The 11,597-nt window shown below is 43.9% G+C and overlaps 1 protein-coding gene across 1 annotated transcript; it reads left to right on the top strand.

The window, feature by feature from the left end:
* Positions 1-495: 495 nt before the first annotated feature.
* Positions 496-11,315, top strand: ARPC3 (actin related protein 2/3 complex subunit 3). Its single transcript, XM_039504692.1, has 7 exons — positions 496-673; positions 2,145-2,244; positions 4,349-4,425; positions 4,708-4,776; positions 7,190-7,316; positions 9,700-9,794; positions 11,018-11,315. Exons 1-7 carry the CDS (start codon positions 668-670, stop codon positions 11,078-11,080), a joined length of 537 nt encoding a protein of 178 aa, XP_039360626.1. The 5' UTR covers positions 496-667; the 3' UTR covers positions 11,081-11,315.
* The last annotated feature ends 282 nt before the right edge of the window (positions 11,316-11,597 follow it).

Below are 11,597 nucleotides of genomic sequence, written 5' to 3'. Positions count from 1 at the left end.
TATACTTTGAATTCAGCAATCAGCAGCCAGCAACCAACTTAGCTGCACAGTGCAAACCTTAGTGGAGGCAAGGAGAGCTGTGCTTTGCACTGGTGAAGCTGCCCCCTTTGAATCTCTCTCTCTGCAATGTTGTGGGTTCAGTTCACACCCAGGCATGCAGGCCCCTGGCAATAACAAATCCATCTGGAGTGGTGCAAGCAGAGATCAGGGCTCTGAAGCCTGTTAATTTCAGTGATGTTACATCAGGGAAGAATTTGGTCCATTGCATTTAGAAAGTGAAAATCTTGCCAGAGCCCCTTCCAGAAGCTGAGCCACTGTGAACTTAAGATGATTTTACAGGCTAATTTTGACTTGCCAGGCCAGCAGATGGAAATGTGTGTGACACAACGTTCTGATGGTGACTGCAGGGCAAAATTGGTCTCAGTTAAAAGCATCCTCGCCTAGGTGTGTGTAGGCACACACACTGCCTCTACCCTCCAAGGCTCAGCTGCGGGTGTCTTCTTAGTGCTCTGACTCCCCCTGCTGGCCAGCTCCTCCGCACAATCACTTCCTGCTTGCAGCAGCCTTGGGTGGGACAGGAAGGGCTGGCTCTTTTGCAAGCCCTGCATTGCTGGCTCAAGCGGCTTCCTGCTCTGTCTCCTGTGAAACTGAACTGTCGCCACCAAAAATGCCGGTAAGGGAAAGAGCCGCGTGCAGTTCTACAATGCACCCGCTTCTGGTGTTTGCTTGTGTTGTATCCTGCTGCCCTGTGAGAACAGGCAGCGGCTCTGGGTTGCTGCTAGCCAGGGAAGGGCAGGAAAGTGCTATGGGGATGCTAGGCCCCGGGGTGATAAATTGGGCCTCTTTGCGTCTTCTCCCTTCGCAATCTGCAGCCCAGCAGTGGAGTGGAGTTTAAAGGAATCGGGTAGGTTATTAAATATAACAATATATCTGGGTTTTTTTCCCTGTGTAGAAATAGGAAGAAGCTGAGTGAAACTGTAGCTGCTGCTGTGGGAAGTGTCACTTCTACAGAAAAAAGGGGAACTTCCTTTTATGGCAATAGTCAGCGACAGTGAAAACCCCACAGCACTAATAATAGTCAATGTCTCCTGCAAAGGATTTTGCTTCTTATAGGCTTGTGGATGCCAAATCACTTGGCTGTGATTTTACAATTAGATTGGGTGGGCAGACTCTTGTTGATTTAAGTGGGTCTCTGTGCAGATGAAGGGGTCTTCTGTGCTCAGAGAGCCAGTAGCATGATTGGGGCCTTTAGATTGCAACTTCATCCCAGTTTAGCTTGTGTAACTTTCTTTACACAGCGTTCCTAAGGCTGAAAGGCACTGTTGTCCTGCATCACTTAGCATCATAATGAAATAGAGTAGAAATATATGATCATTGCCCTCACTCAAGACCCCACCCCCCCAGTCCACTACAAAACTTAGGGACCAGGTGAGCTTTTCCAGTCACTAAGACTCTTTAAAAAATTAAGAATATTTCCTTGTTTGATAAACTAGGGGAATTATAAGTGAAAATTATTTTTATATTAAAATATTTAAAAAAAAAAACACAACAAAGAAACAAAAAAACCCACCAACACTGGGGCTTTAGAGTATCTTAAACATGTATTCTAAGTGCATGTATATTTTGGAATAAGCCTCCTTTATACAGCATTGGCTCGTATTGCAATTGTCAAGAAAAAGCTTATGCACCAAAGTAGAATATGACTTTTAAGGTGTGTGCACTGGCATTTTTTGGGAAAGTGTCCACTGTTAAAGCTGGGAGTGGAAATGGAGAAGGATATGAGCATTTTTACCACCAAGTCACTGAGACCTGCTCTGAGTTAGACCACATGGTGATGAAACACACCCACGGACCCAGTCTATGTTATAGCATTCACCATTATTGTCACTGGTGAGACTATGCCTATGGCAGTTCCATAATAAGAGTTTTTTCCCCCAGAATGTTACTTAGGCCTAATTAGCTAGGTGAGAAAATAGCAATGGACTTACACAAGGTATGGTTGCTGGATCATTATTAACTGGATAAACTGTGCATCCATCGTTTGGAGGAGATGTGTGGGAAGTTTGTGTAACTTTATTCTTTCAGGGCAGAAAAATGCTTGTTTTCTTTTTATCGCTCACAGTCAGCCTTCCTCTTTGTTACAGGCTTATCACTCCACTTTAATGGACTCTGATACCAAGTTAATTGGGAACATGGCTTTGTTACCCATTAGAAGTCAATTCAAAGGACCAGCTCCAAGGGAAAGTAGGTTCCCAACACTCTTTAAAAGCATTATTTCCATATTCACGTTTGTTTATTTATTTTGCAGCCCATTCAAAGCCAATCTTAAATGCTGCACTAGGCATCTCTTTGATGGATGTTTCACATCAGTGATCTGGAGATGGTTAGAGAACTGTTGTATAAACATTATATAACTGAGACTTTTGAATAGTTTTTGTGTGTCCAGTTCTCAGAGTGAGGAGAAAAGGGACAGATTAGAAATGGGGGTACTTCCTAGTGATGGAGGAAAATGGCTCTCAGGTGGTTGTTGATGCTGTTGCATTGGGCTTTGCTTTTTCCTTGTGCTGTGCCATTTATCTGAGACATTTACCCTTCCCCATCCAAGCCCCTGAGTGCCTCTTTAGGAAGAGGAATCCTCTGATCTAATTTTTATGATGTGTCCCTCTCAATTGCTGTTTTAAAACACTGTTAAGCTGATTCCAAACTCTACTCAATACTGTCTTGTGAAATTCTCCCCTTTCTGTAACTCTTGTACAAAATTATTTGTAGTTTTATTGCTTCTGAATTTTTTTTTTTCCACTCCAACTTGGTTTTCCCTCCTCGTGCCTCTGGAGCTTTATTCAGCTCCAAATAGTATTCTGTCTCTAGCCCTTGCTTCTGGTAGGCATTTTATCATCTTGGGTCTTCATATGTCACTTGCACTCAAAGACACCAGTCCTGTAATTGTATCCACATGCATGCATGTGGAGCCCCATTGATTTTAATTGGCCTCCCAACAGGTGCAAAGGTCTGCCTGCACAGACCCAATGGTGGGATTGGGATCTTAGCATGTAAACTCTTTGAATCAGGGACCATATTTTCATGTGCATTTACACAGCATCTAGTGGAATCATGTTTATTACAGTAGTGTTTAGGGACCAGCCAAGATCAGGGTGCCTTAGTGCTAGACACAAACACCAAATCCACAGTCCCAAGAGCTTGCACAGACAGGACAGATGAAGGGCAGGGGAAAGGGGTGTAACACGTAAGCAGAGTGAACAGTGTGATGTGATCAAACATTTGCCCTGATCTTGACTGGGGCTTCCAGGTGCGCTACCATAATAATAATAATGTGGTATCTTCAATGGTGAACACATTTGATTTGTTTTCTCTTTAATGCCTCCAGAGTGCATAAGCTTATAAGCACTAAGGAGACCCGGTTGTAGTTTTACATATATTCCATAATTCTCTTGTTTTTGGTGTGGGTGGGTGGGTGTGGTTTTTTTTTTTTTTTTAATTAAGCCTAAATTCAGTATTTTACAGGCTAGTTCCTGCTGCATCATGCAGCCATCAAGATTCAGAACTGTGGGTTGTGGGTTTCGGGTTTCAGTAGTTTTTAAATGGTGGTGGGGCATTACCTAGAGCCTGTTATAATAACTGGCTACTGCTTCAATATTTTCCCTCCTGTGAAGTCTTTCACAATGTTTCATGACCACTTGGCAGCATTACAACATTTGAATTTGAAATGGGAAAACATCTCGATTCAGATGATTCTACAGCTCTATTACGGAAACCCAGAGCCTGCTGAATGTAATGTTATGAGATCATTTGCTCTGTGCATTTTTAAAGAGGAAAGTGAAGTTTTTTGTTTGTTTTTCAAGAACTGGTCTCAAAAGGCATTTTAACGACAACAGAACCCTCATTATTTCCCACTAATGACGGGAGCCCTATTGAGAATTACTGGATTATTGCCCATAATGGAGTGAGCAATTAGGATTTCTAAAATATCAAAGCTGCTTGACCGTAAAATTTATTTTGACAATTTTATACCTTAAATTCATTGATACATCATCTTACAGTAAGTGTCCTGTAGTACGTGATGCTGTGTGCAAGTAATGAGGCCATGGTCATGCGGGATATTACCACAGCACTTACTTTCCTATTAAATCTTTGCTGGGAAGTGGCACGAAACCACTGGGGCTTTGTTTTTTGTAAGAATGATTGTTTTTGCAAATGAGTGAAATGAAAGATAATGATATTATTTGATGTAGGTCTCAGCAAATATTGCTCATCTGTTTCCAACTTTAATGGCTAGTGATGTTATCTTTAAGTGCTGCCTAATTTTCACGTTTCCTACCTTTCTTGCTAGCAAAGGACACAGATATTATAGATGAAGCCATCTACTACTTCAAAGCAAATGTCTTCTTCAAGAATTATGAAATTAAGGTAAGAAATGATGATTTAAGATATTGGAGTGTGGTACCCTGTTGAAATGTTAGAACTACTTCACTGCAATAAGCTTAAAGTTTCTGAGAATTTGTATATTTTGTATGTAGTATATAACGAAGGAAACCGTTTTTTTCCTAGTTAAAACTATTTTTAAGTAAGGTAAATGTGTCTCCTGTGCTGTCAATGCCTCTCTTTTGTGAGAGGCCATAGGCTGAACATGTGATCGTTTTTACAGCTGCTGACAAATGGCTGTGGCTTCTGCTTCCTTTTATTTTGCAGAATGAGGCTGACAGAACGTTGATCTACATAACTCTCTACATTTCCGAATGCTTAAAAAAGCTGCAAAAGGTAATAAAATGGAGTTGAATTTAAGCTGAAGGAAGAAAATACAATAAATGGCAACAAAAATGTGCCAGTTCTGCTGATTTGCCAATGCAGTGTGGAAACCCAGATAGGTAAAAATGCTGTTGTTTAGAATGTAATGCTTCAAAGCACTGTACAACATGGGCCCTCACACCCTATTTCTGATGGGGGTAAGTGATGTGCCCAAGGCCATAGTGAGTGAGTGGCAGGAATTCCTGACACCCAGTGCTGTGCTCCTCTTATTGTTCCCTGGCTCTCCATCCTCCAGTAATGTTGATAATTCTTGGGTCTGTAATATTCTCACGTGGACAGTATGTTTTTAGCAGGTCCTGCCAGCACTGCCATGGTTTTAGCTCCTGTCAGCATTTCCATTGTAAATCTTTATTTCATTTTTTTTAAATTATTTCCTCGTCCCCTTTTTCCGGCAGGTTGTAGCCAGGATGAAAGGCAGCATCAAGTACTGTATAATCTTCATCTTTCTAGCCTCTCTGCTTCTTGCCTCCTTCTGTCCCTCCCCACCTATCCAAATATCACTGTTAGTCATCAGCCTCTACCAGATTTTCCATCATCTGCTCCCCACGCACTCCTCAAATCTGAAAGCACCCAATTCAAGTTCACTGTAATCTTTCCCTTGCCTAAATCTCTCGGCTCTAACTTTCTCTTCCTACTGCGTGTCCCATTTGGCCTTTGATTGTATCTGTGCACAATACCATTGAAGCTGGTGGGGGTTGTGCATTCACATCTGAAGAAGAATTTGGCCACTTTATTACATTTTAAGGCTTGTCTATGCACAAAAGTTGTACTGTTTTAACTATACTACTACAGCTAAAGGGGTTCAACCCCCCAAGTGTGAACCCAGGTATACTGGTATAAAGGTGCTTACTCCAGTATAGCTGGTCCGATACAGGAAGGGAAATAAGCTATATGGTATAAGGCACCTTTATCCCAGTATAACTGTGGCCACACTAGGGGTTTATTCCTGAGGGCATTCTTAAAAATTCTGCACACAGTATTTTAAAATTTTGCAAATTTTATTTGTCAAATAAATGTGGAGGCTCCAGCATGGCACTGGGGAGCACAGGCCACCAGCTGCACAGAGGTGGGAGATCTCTCTGCAGCTCCCTCCCGCCCCAGGACATGGCTCAGTAGTGAGGCTGCACCCAACCCTGACACAACGCAAGGACCAAGCCTGCCCCCAAAACACCCCAGGGCCCTGCCCCTCCATACCAGGTGTGGGCAGGCAGGCTCAGCCCAGCAGGATCTAAGTGTGGAGGGGCCTAGTGTGGGGGCATCCATTTGTGGGTTGAGAGGGTTCTGTGTGGGGCAGTCTGGGTGCAGGAGGTGATCAGGATGCATAGGGGCTTGTTGGGAAGGTTCTGGCTGTAACAGTAATGGGACTCTGCAGGGGGGTCCAGGTGAAGGTGGTTGGGGCTCAGTGGGGCAGGGTATGGGTGTGTGTGGGGGTAGAGCTTGGCAGGGGGGTCTGGGTGTGGGAGGTTCAGAGGGGGATCCAAATGGGGGGTGGGGCTCAGTGGGGTGGGGATCCAGGTGCAGCTGGTTGGGGCTCAGTGGAGTGTGGCTCTGGGTGCGGATGGCTTGTCAGGGTGGTCCAGGTGCAAGGGTAGTGGGGCTTGGCGGGGTGGGGAGGTTTTGGGTGTCTGAGGCTCAGCAGAAGGGTCTGGGTATGAGGGGGTTGGGCAGATGGGGAAGCAGCTCCCCATACAGTGATCCCTCCCCCTGTAGCTGAGGAGCGATGGGTGGGGAGTTTGCAGAGCTTCCTGTAGCCTGGGGAGAAATCTGGGGGTGGGTTTGACTCACTCCTGGTTGCCGTGCAGGGGAAGAGGAAGTCCTGTCCTCCCCAGCCCAACTGGGATTAGCAGCTGTGCCTGGCACAGGGTAGGAGCCACCAGCTGGGTCTTCCCCAGTCCCGCCCCCTGCCCCACAGTGATTTACCTCTCTGCTGGCTGCCCTGGTCACCCAAAACATACTGCTGGGGAGGGTTGCATGACTGCCTTTGTGGCTTCCCTTTGCTTCCCAGTCAGAAAATAATTTTTCTGCAGGGAAGCAAAGAAATCTGCGAGGGACAAGAATTCTGTGCATGCGCAGTTCTGCAGAATTCCGCCAGGAGTAGGCGTGGTACAGGTATTAGACCAATCATCAATCCCAGCTGCCAGAGCCACAGATATTCCAGAAAGCCTCTTAGGTAGAAGCAAGTGTACAGGGGCTCTGTACTCTATAAAAACCTTTCTCATTTAATTAGATAGTTACATAAGGACTCTTCAGTACTTTCTCCTCAGGGAAGCCCTGATATGTATCAATATAACATTTCAGCTGCACCAGCTTGTGTGTGTGTTTTGTTTTTGTTTTGTGAATGATCTCTCTTGTTTGGTTCTTCCAGTGTAATTCGAAAGGCCAAGGAGAGAAGGAAATGTACACGTTAGGAATCACTAACTTCCCAATCCCCGGAGAGCCTGGCTTTCCACTCAATGCCCTCTATGCCAAACCTGGCAACAAACAGGAGGATGGTAAGAATAAAAGTAGCCATGTGTTTCTTAAAGCCATGCTTTGGCCTGCAGTGCACAGCCTGGATTAATTCTGTGGCTAAAGCCAGAAAAATGACTCTGTAAAACAATACCTTCTTAATTGATGGTTCTGCCTCCTGTGTGTACCTGGATTCAAATCTGCTGACTTTAGGAACAAAAATAGGTTGTGCCTACTTTTCACTTTTAATAGCAAAGAGGGAGGGAGCTGGACCCTATTCTAGCTCTGTTTACTGAATAGCTAGCTTAGTTCCATTTATAGGGCCAAATTCTGCTCTTATGCTTGTATGCAATGTTGTTGTAGCCATGTTGGTCCCAGGATATTAGAGCAACATGATGGGTGAGGTAATATCTTTTAGCCTTTTTGTGAGAGAGACAAGCTTTCAAACTTAGAGAACTTTTCTTCAGGTCTGGGTAATCTTGAAAGCTTGTCTCTCTCACCAACAGAAGTTGGTCCAATAAAAGATATTACTTCACCCACCTTGTCACTCTTATGCTTGGACAATCCCACAGAAGACCATAGACATGCAGAGGTGTATTTGCAGGCTGGACATAACCTGTAAAATCTTTACTGCTAATGCATGAACCAAAAAGATCCCTGGTTGAGTTACTTTTTTCACTTGTAAATTGAGCAAATTTACTCTTGCAGTCAGTGAATGACTATAAATGTGGAAATCCACAATGCTCCTTTCTGTGCCTTTTGATTCTAACACAGCTAAGCAAAGCAGAAGAGCAATAACTGGTAGCGTTCAGATTATAGCTAAGGAAACGCTTACAGAGATCTCATACCTGACCTTAAATTAAAATTATAATGGAAACTTACTAACAACAGAAAAGCCAGGTGCAATCATACTATTGTGTTGACTTTTGAAGACAGATGTTTTCCTAGAATACCGATATGAGTTTCGGCTGCCACCGAGCCTTGTAGGTCCCTAAACTCAGCACCTAAGGCTACGTCTGCTCTAGCAGCTTGCGTCAGTATAACTATGTTGCTCAGGGGTGTGAAAAATCCACACTCCTGAGCAACAGTTATATCGACCTAACCCCAGGTGTAGAAAGCACTATGTTCACCGCCTCTCATCGACATAGCTACCACCTCCTACGCAGTTGGGAGAAGCAATTCCATCGGTGTAGTAGCATCTTCACTGAAGCGGTACAGCTGTGCCACTGCAGCGTTTTAAGTGTAGACCTGCCCTAAGTGGGTTTTTTTCTTTTTCTCCAGCCATACGCACTACTGCCTCATAATAGGCATCCGGATGTCACAGCCCCAGAGCGATTCACCAATAGGGAAAGATAGGCGTTTGGCTGCCTGTGTCTGATATGGGGGTCCCATCTGGTAGGCAGCCTGTGAGCATCACTACCAGATCAGGCCCCCCACACGAGTTCACACAAAATAGCTGAGGTTGGGGGAGGGAGAAGGAAGACCTCCCTTATAACCTTTGGCCTAGTGCAGGGGTAGGCAACCTATGGCACGTGTGCCGAAGGCGGCACGCAAGCTGATTTTCAGTGGCACTCACACTGCCTGGGTCCTGGCCACTGGTCTGGGGGGCTCTGCATTTTAATTTAGTTTTAAATGAAGCTTCTTAAACATTTTAAAAACCTTATTTATTTTACATACAATAATAGTTTAGTTATATATTATAGACTTATAGAAAGAGGCCTTCTAAAAATGTTCAAATGTATTACTGGCACGCAAAACCTTAAATTAGAGTGAATAAATGAAGACTCGGCACACCACTTCCGAAAGGTTGCCGACCCCTGGCCTAGCGGGTAGGGTACTCACCCAGGATGTGGTTGAAGTCTCTCCTCTTTCGGAGGGAGAGAAGGAATTTGAACAGGGACCTGCCACCTTTCAGATGAGCGTTCTAACCACTAGGCTAAAAATTATAGGGGAAATTTCTGCCACCCGCCTGGTTGTCTTGTTTTGGGTACTCCCTGCAGCATAGGTGACCAAGCGCCTATCTTCCACTGGGATCGCTAGCAGACCTAGGTACTACCCTGCATCCCAGACTTAGGCACCTGAGAGAGAGGCAGGGTTTAGCACACACCTTTCAGGTCAGTATCTTCAACTGGCTAGCTTAGATGGCTCCCTGCCTAGCATGGTGGCTGTTGTGGATCACATTTGTTAAGACTCCTTTCTCTGACCATTCATTGTATAGGAACCTAGGCACCTAATGCAGGCTTTATGGATTGTAGTGTTGCAGCCTAGGCACCTGAAAGTGAGCGCTGCGATGCCTAAGTGTTGCAACACCTAAGTACCCTTGTGGATCCCACCCTAAGTGATTTGCCTAAGGTCACACAATGAGGCAGTTGGCTGGATAGAATCTGACCTGGTTCTAACCCTGTATTGGTATATGCTCTGTTTTAGAGGTGATGAGGGCCTACTTGCAACAGTTGAGACAAGAAACCGGTCTTAGGCTTTGTGAAAAGGTGTTCGATCCCCAAAGTGACAAGCCTAGCAAGGTAAGATGCCGTTCTCAATGACTGGGTGATTATTTATCCCAATTACAGGCTGTCTTTCTTTTCTGACTGGTGGACGCCTGAGGCATGCTCCTTCTTCAAAATGTTAACCCCAGAAATAACGTAAAAAAATCAAGTCAAACTTGGCTTGGTTTGCTATTTAAAAGGTGTGTCAGGTGTAGACCGAGGAGTTGAAAGGATAGTTACAGAATGCTCGACTGTGGGAGGGAATGCAGTAGAGCAACAAGAGGGAAAAGGAAAAACAACAGGGAGAGATGGGGGAGAACCTGTCAAGCAAGAATCCTGAGACTTAAGGGGCTAGAGGAATAGTGAAAAACAATTAAGACAAAGATTTGTAATGTGATACGGAAGCAAATGCCAATTTAGGCTGCATAGGTAGAGGCATCCTGTTAAAGAGCAGGGCTGTAACAGTCCCCACTTGGTCCAATCCTGTGAAGTGGTGAGCACCTCCTGGGAGCTGAAAACCTTCAATTCCTTGCATTGAATTCAGCAGGTGTTCAGGATACTCAGCATCATTCAAGTTAGGTCTGATGTGATCACTCCTGTGTGGGAAAGCCCTTTGCTACAGATATGAGCAGCAAAAATAGCTAATTGATCCATCAGTTCCTGACTGGCTAGTCAGACATTTGCACATAAGCAAGAGTAACTTTACAATTATCAAGCCAATTTATTTTTCAGAATTACTGCCTACAAGTCACTGAGGACTCAGCCACATGCCATATCCACAGTCTTGACTGCATCTGCTTTTGAGTCAAGTTCAAGAGAATACATTTTTAAAGTAAATCTTGTGTGGGTTTTTTTTTTATGTTCACTTAATTCAGAAGTGACTGAAATGACTTCTTAAATTTTTTGTAAAAAAAGTTGGACTGAGATTAAGAATGAGACTCTTAATCCGCTTTTTTTTATAAGCAATGGAAAGTAAAGGCTTAGATCGAAATGATCACCTCGGCCTTAACTATGTGTCTGGTACTGCAACCCTATACTACAATGTGTTGACTTAATCCACACTTTGGGTCTAATTCTGCCTTTCTTGCACACCTAAAACTCCAGTCGAAGCCAGTGGAGAAAATTGGATGTGCAACTAATGCAGGATCAGGTCCATTACATCTGAGTTCGTTTTAAATCCTATTTTGTTTTGCCTCAAACTTCTTACCTGGAAATTGCTACAGTATATCTTCTGATCCCACTGTATTTCTTTCCCTTAGTGGTGGACCTGCTTCGTGAAGAGGCAGTTCATGAATAAGAGTCTGTCAGGACCTGGGCAATGAAGAGGCAATGAGATACAGTCACAATGTTAAGCATTTTGCAGCAAGATGTATACAATATTTTGCCTTTGTTTCATTTACATTTTATACCAAGAAGAATAAGTGCTTATGAGGAAAAGCGGTCAGTCTGCGGGGGAGGATGGAACAAAAAGCCATTTGAGTACTGTACGCAAATGCTGTTAAGCTGGTGCTTAATAAAAAATGATTTCTAACATGCTGTTTCAGATCAACGCTGCTTTGTTATTTATTAGCGGGTACGTATAACATAGGATTTGACTTAAGCCTAAAGAGAGATGTGTAAAGGAGCATCTAAACACTCTACTGGATAGAGTACTGATATCTGTGTCCCTGGACAAAAGGCCACTCATGCTGTATTGTAAAGCACAGTGAATTTTACTTCTGTATCAATAAACTTAGCTTATATTTCAAGTGGTAACTGCTTTCTCTCTTATGAATGTAGATAGCTTTAACAAAAATCAATGCCTTATTTGTATTGCAGTAGCGCCTAGAGACCCCAGTG

Source organism: Mauremys reevesii, linkage group 18 (genome assembly GCF_016161935.1).
Source record: "Mauremys reevesii isolate NIE-2019 linkage group 18, ASM1616193v1, whole genome shotgun sequence".
Taxonomy (NCBI): Eukaryota; Metazoa; Chordata; order Testudines; family Geoemydidae; genus Mauremys; species Mauremys reevesii.
The sequence above is the reverse complement of the archived record's forward strand: the minus strand, read 5'-3'. Positions and strand labels throughout refer to the sequence as shown.

Excerpts from the sequence above, each read along its gene's own strand:
- ARPC3 (XM_039504692.1), top strand. Across the intron at positions 2,245-4,348 it reads AGGACCAGCTCCAAGGGAAA|CAAAGGACACAGATATTATA; the intron begins GTAGGTTCCCAA and ends CTTTCTTGCTAG. Across the intron at positions 4,777-7,189 it reads GCTTAAAAAAGCTGCAAAAG|TGTAATTCGAAAGGCCAAGG; the intron begins GTAATAAAATGG and ends TGGTTCTTCCAG.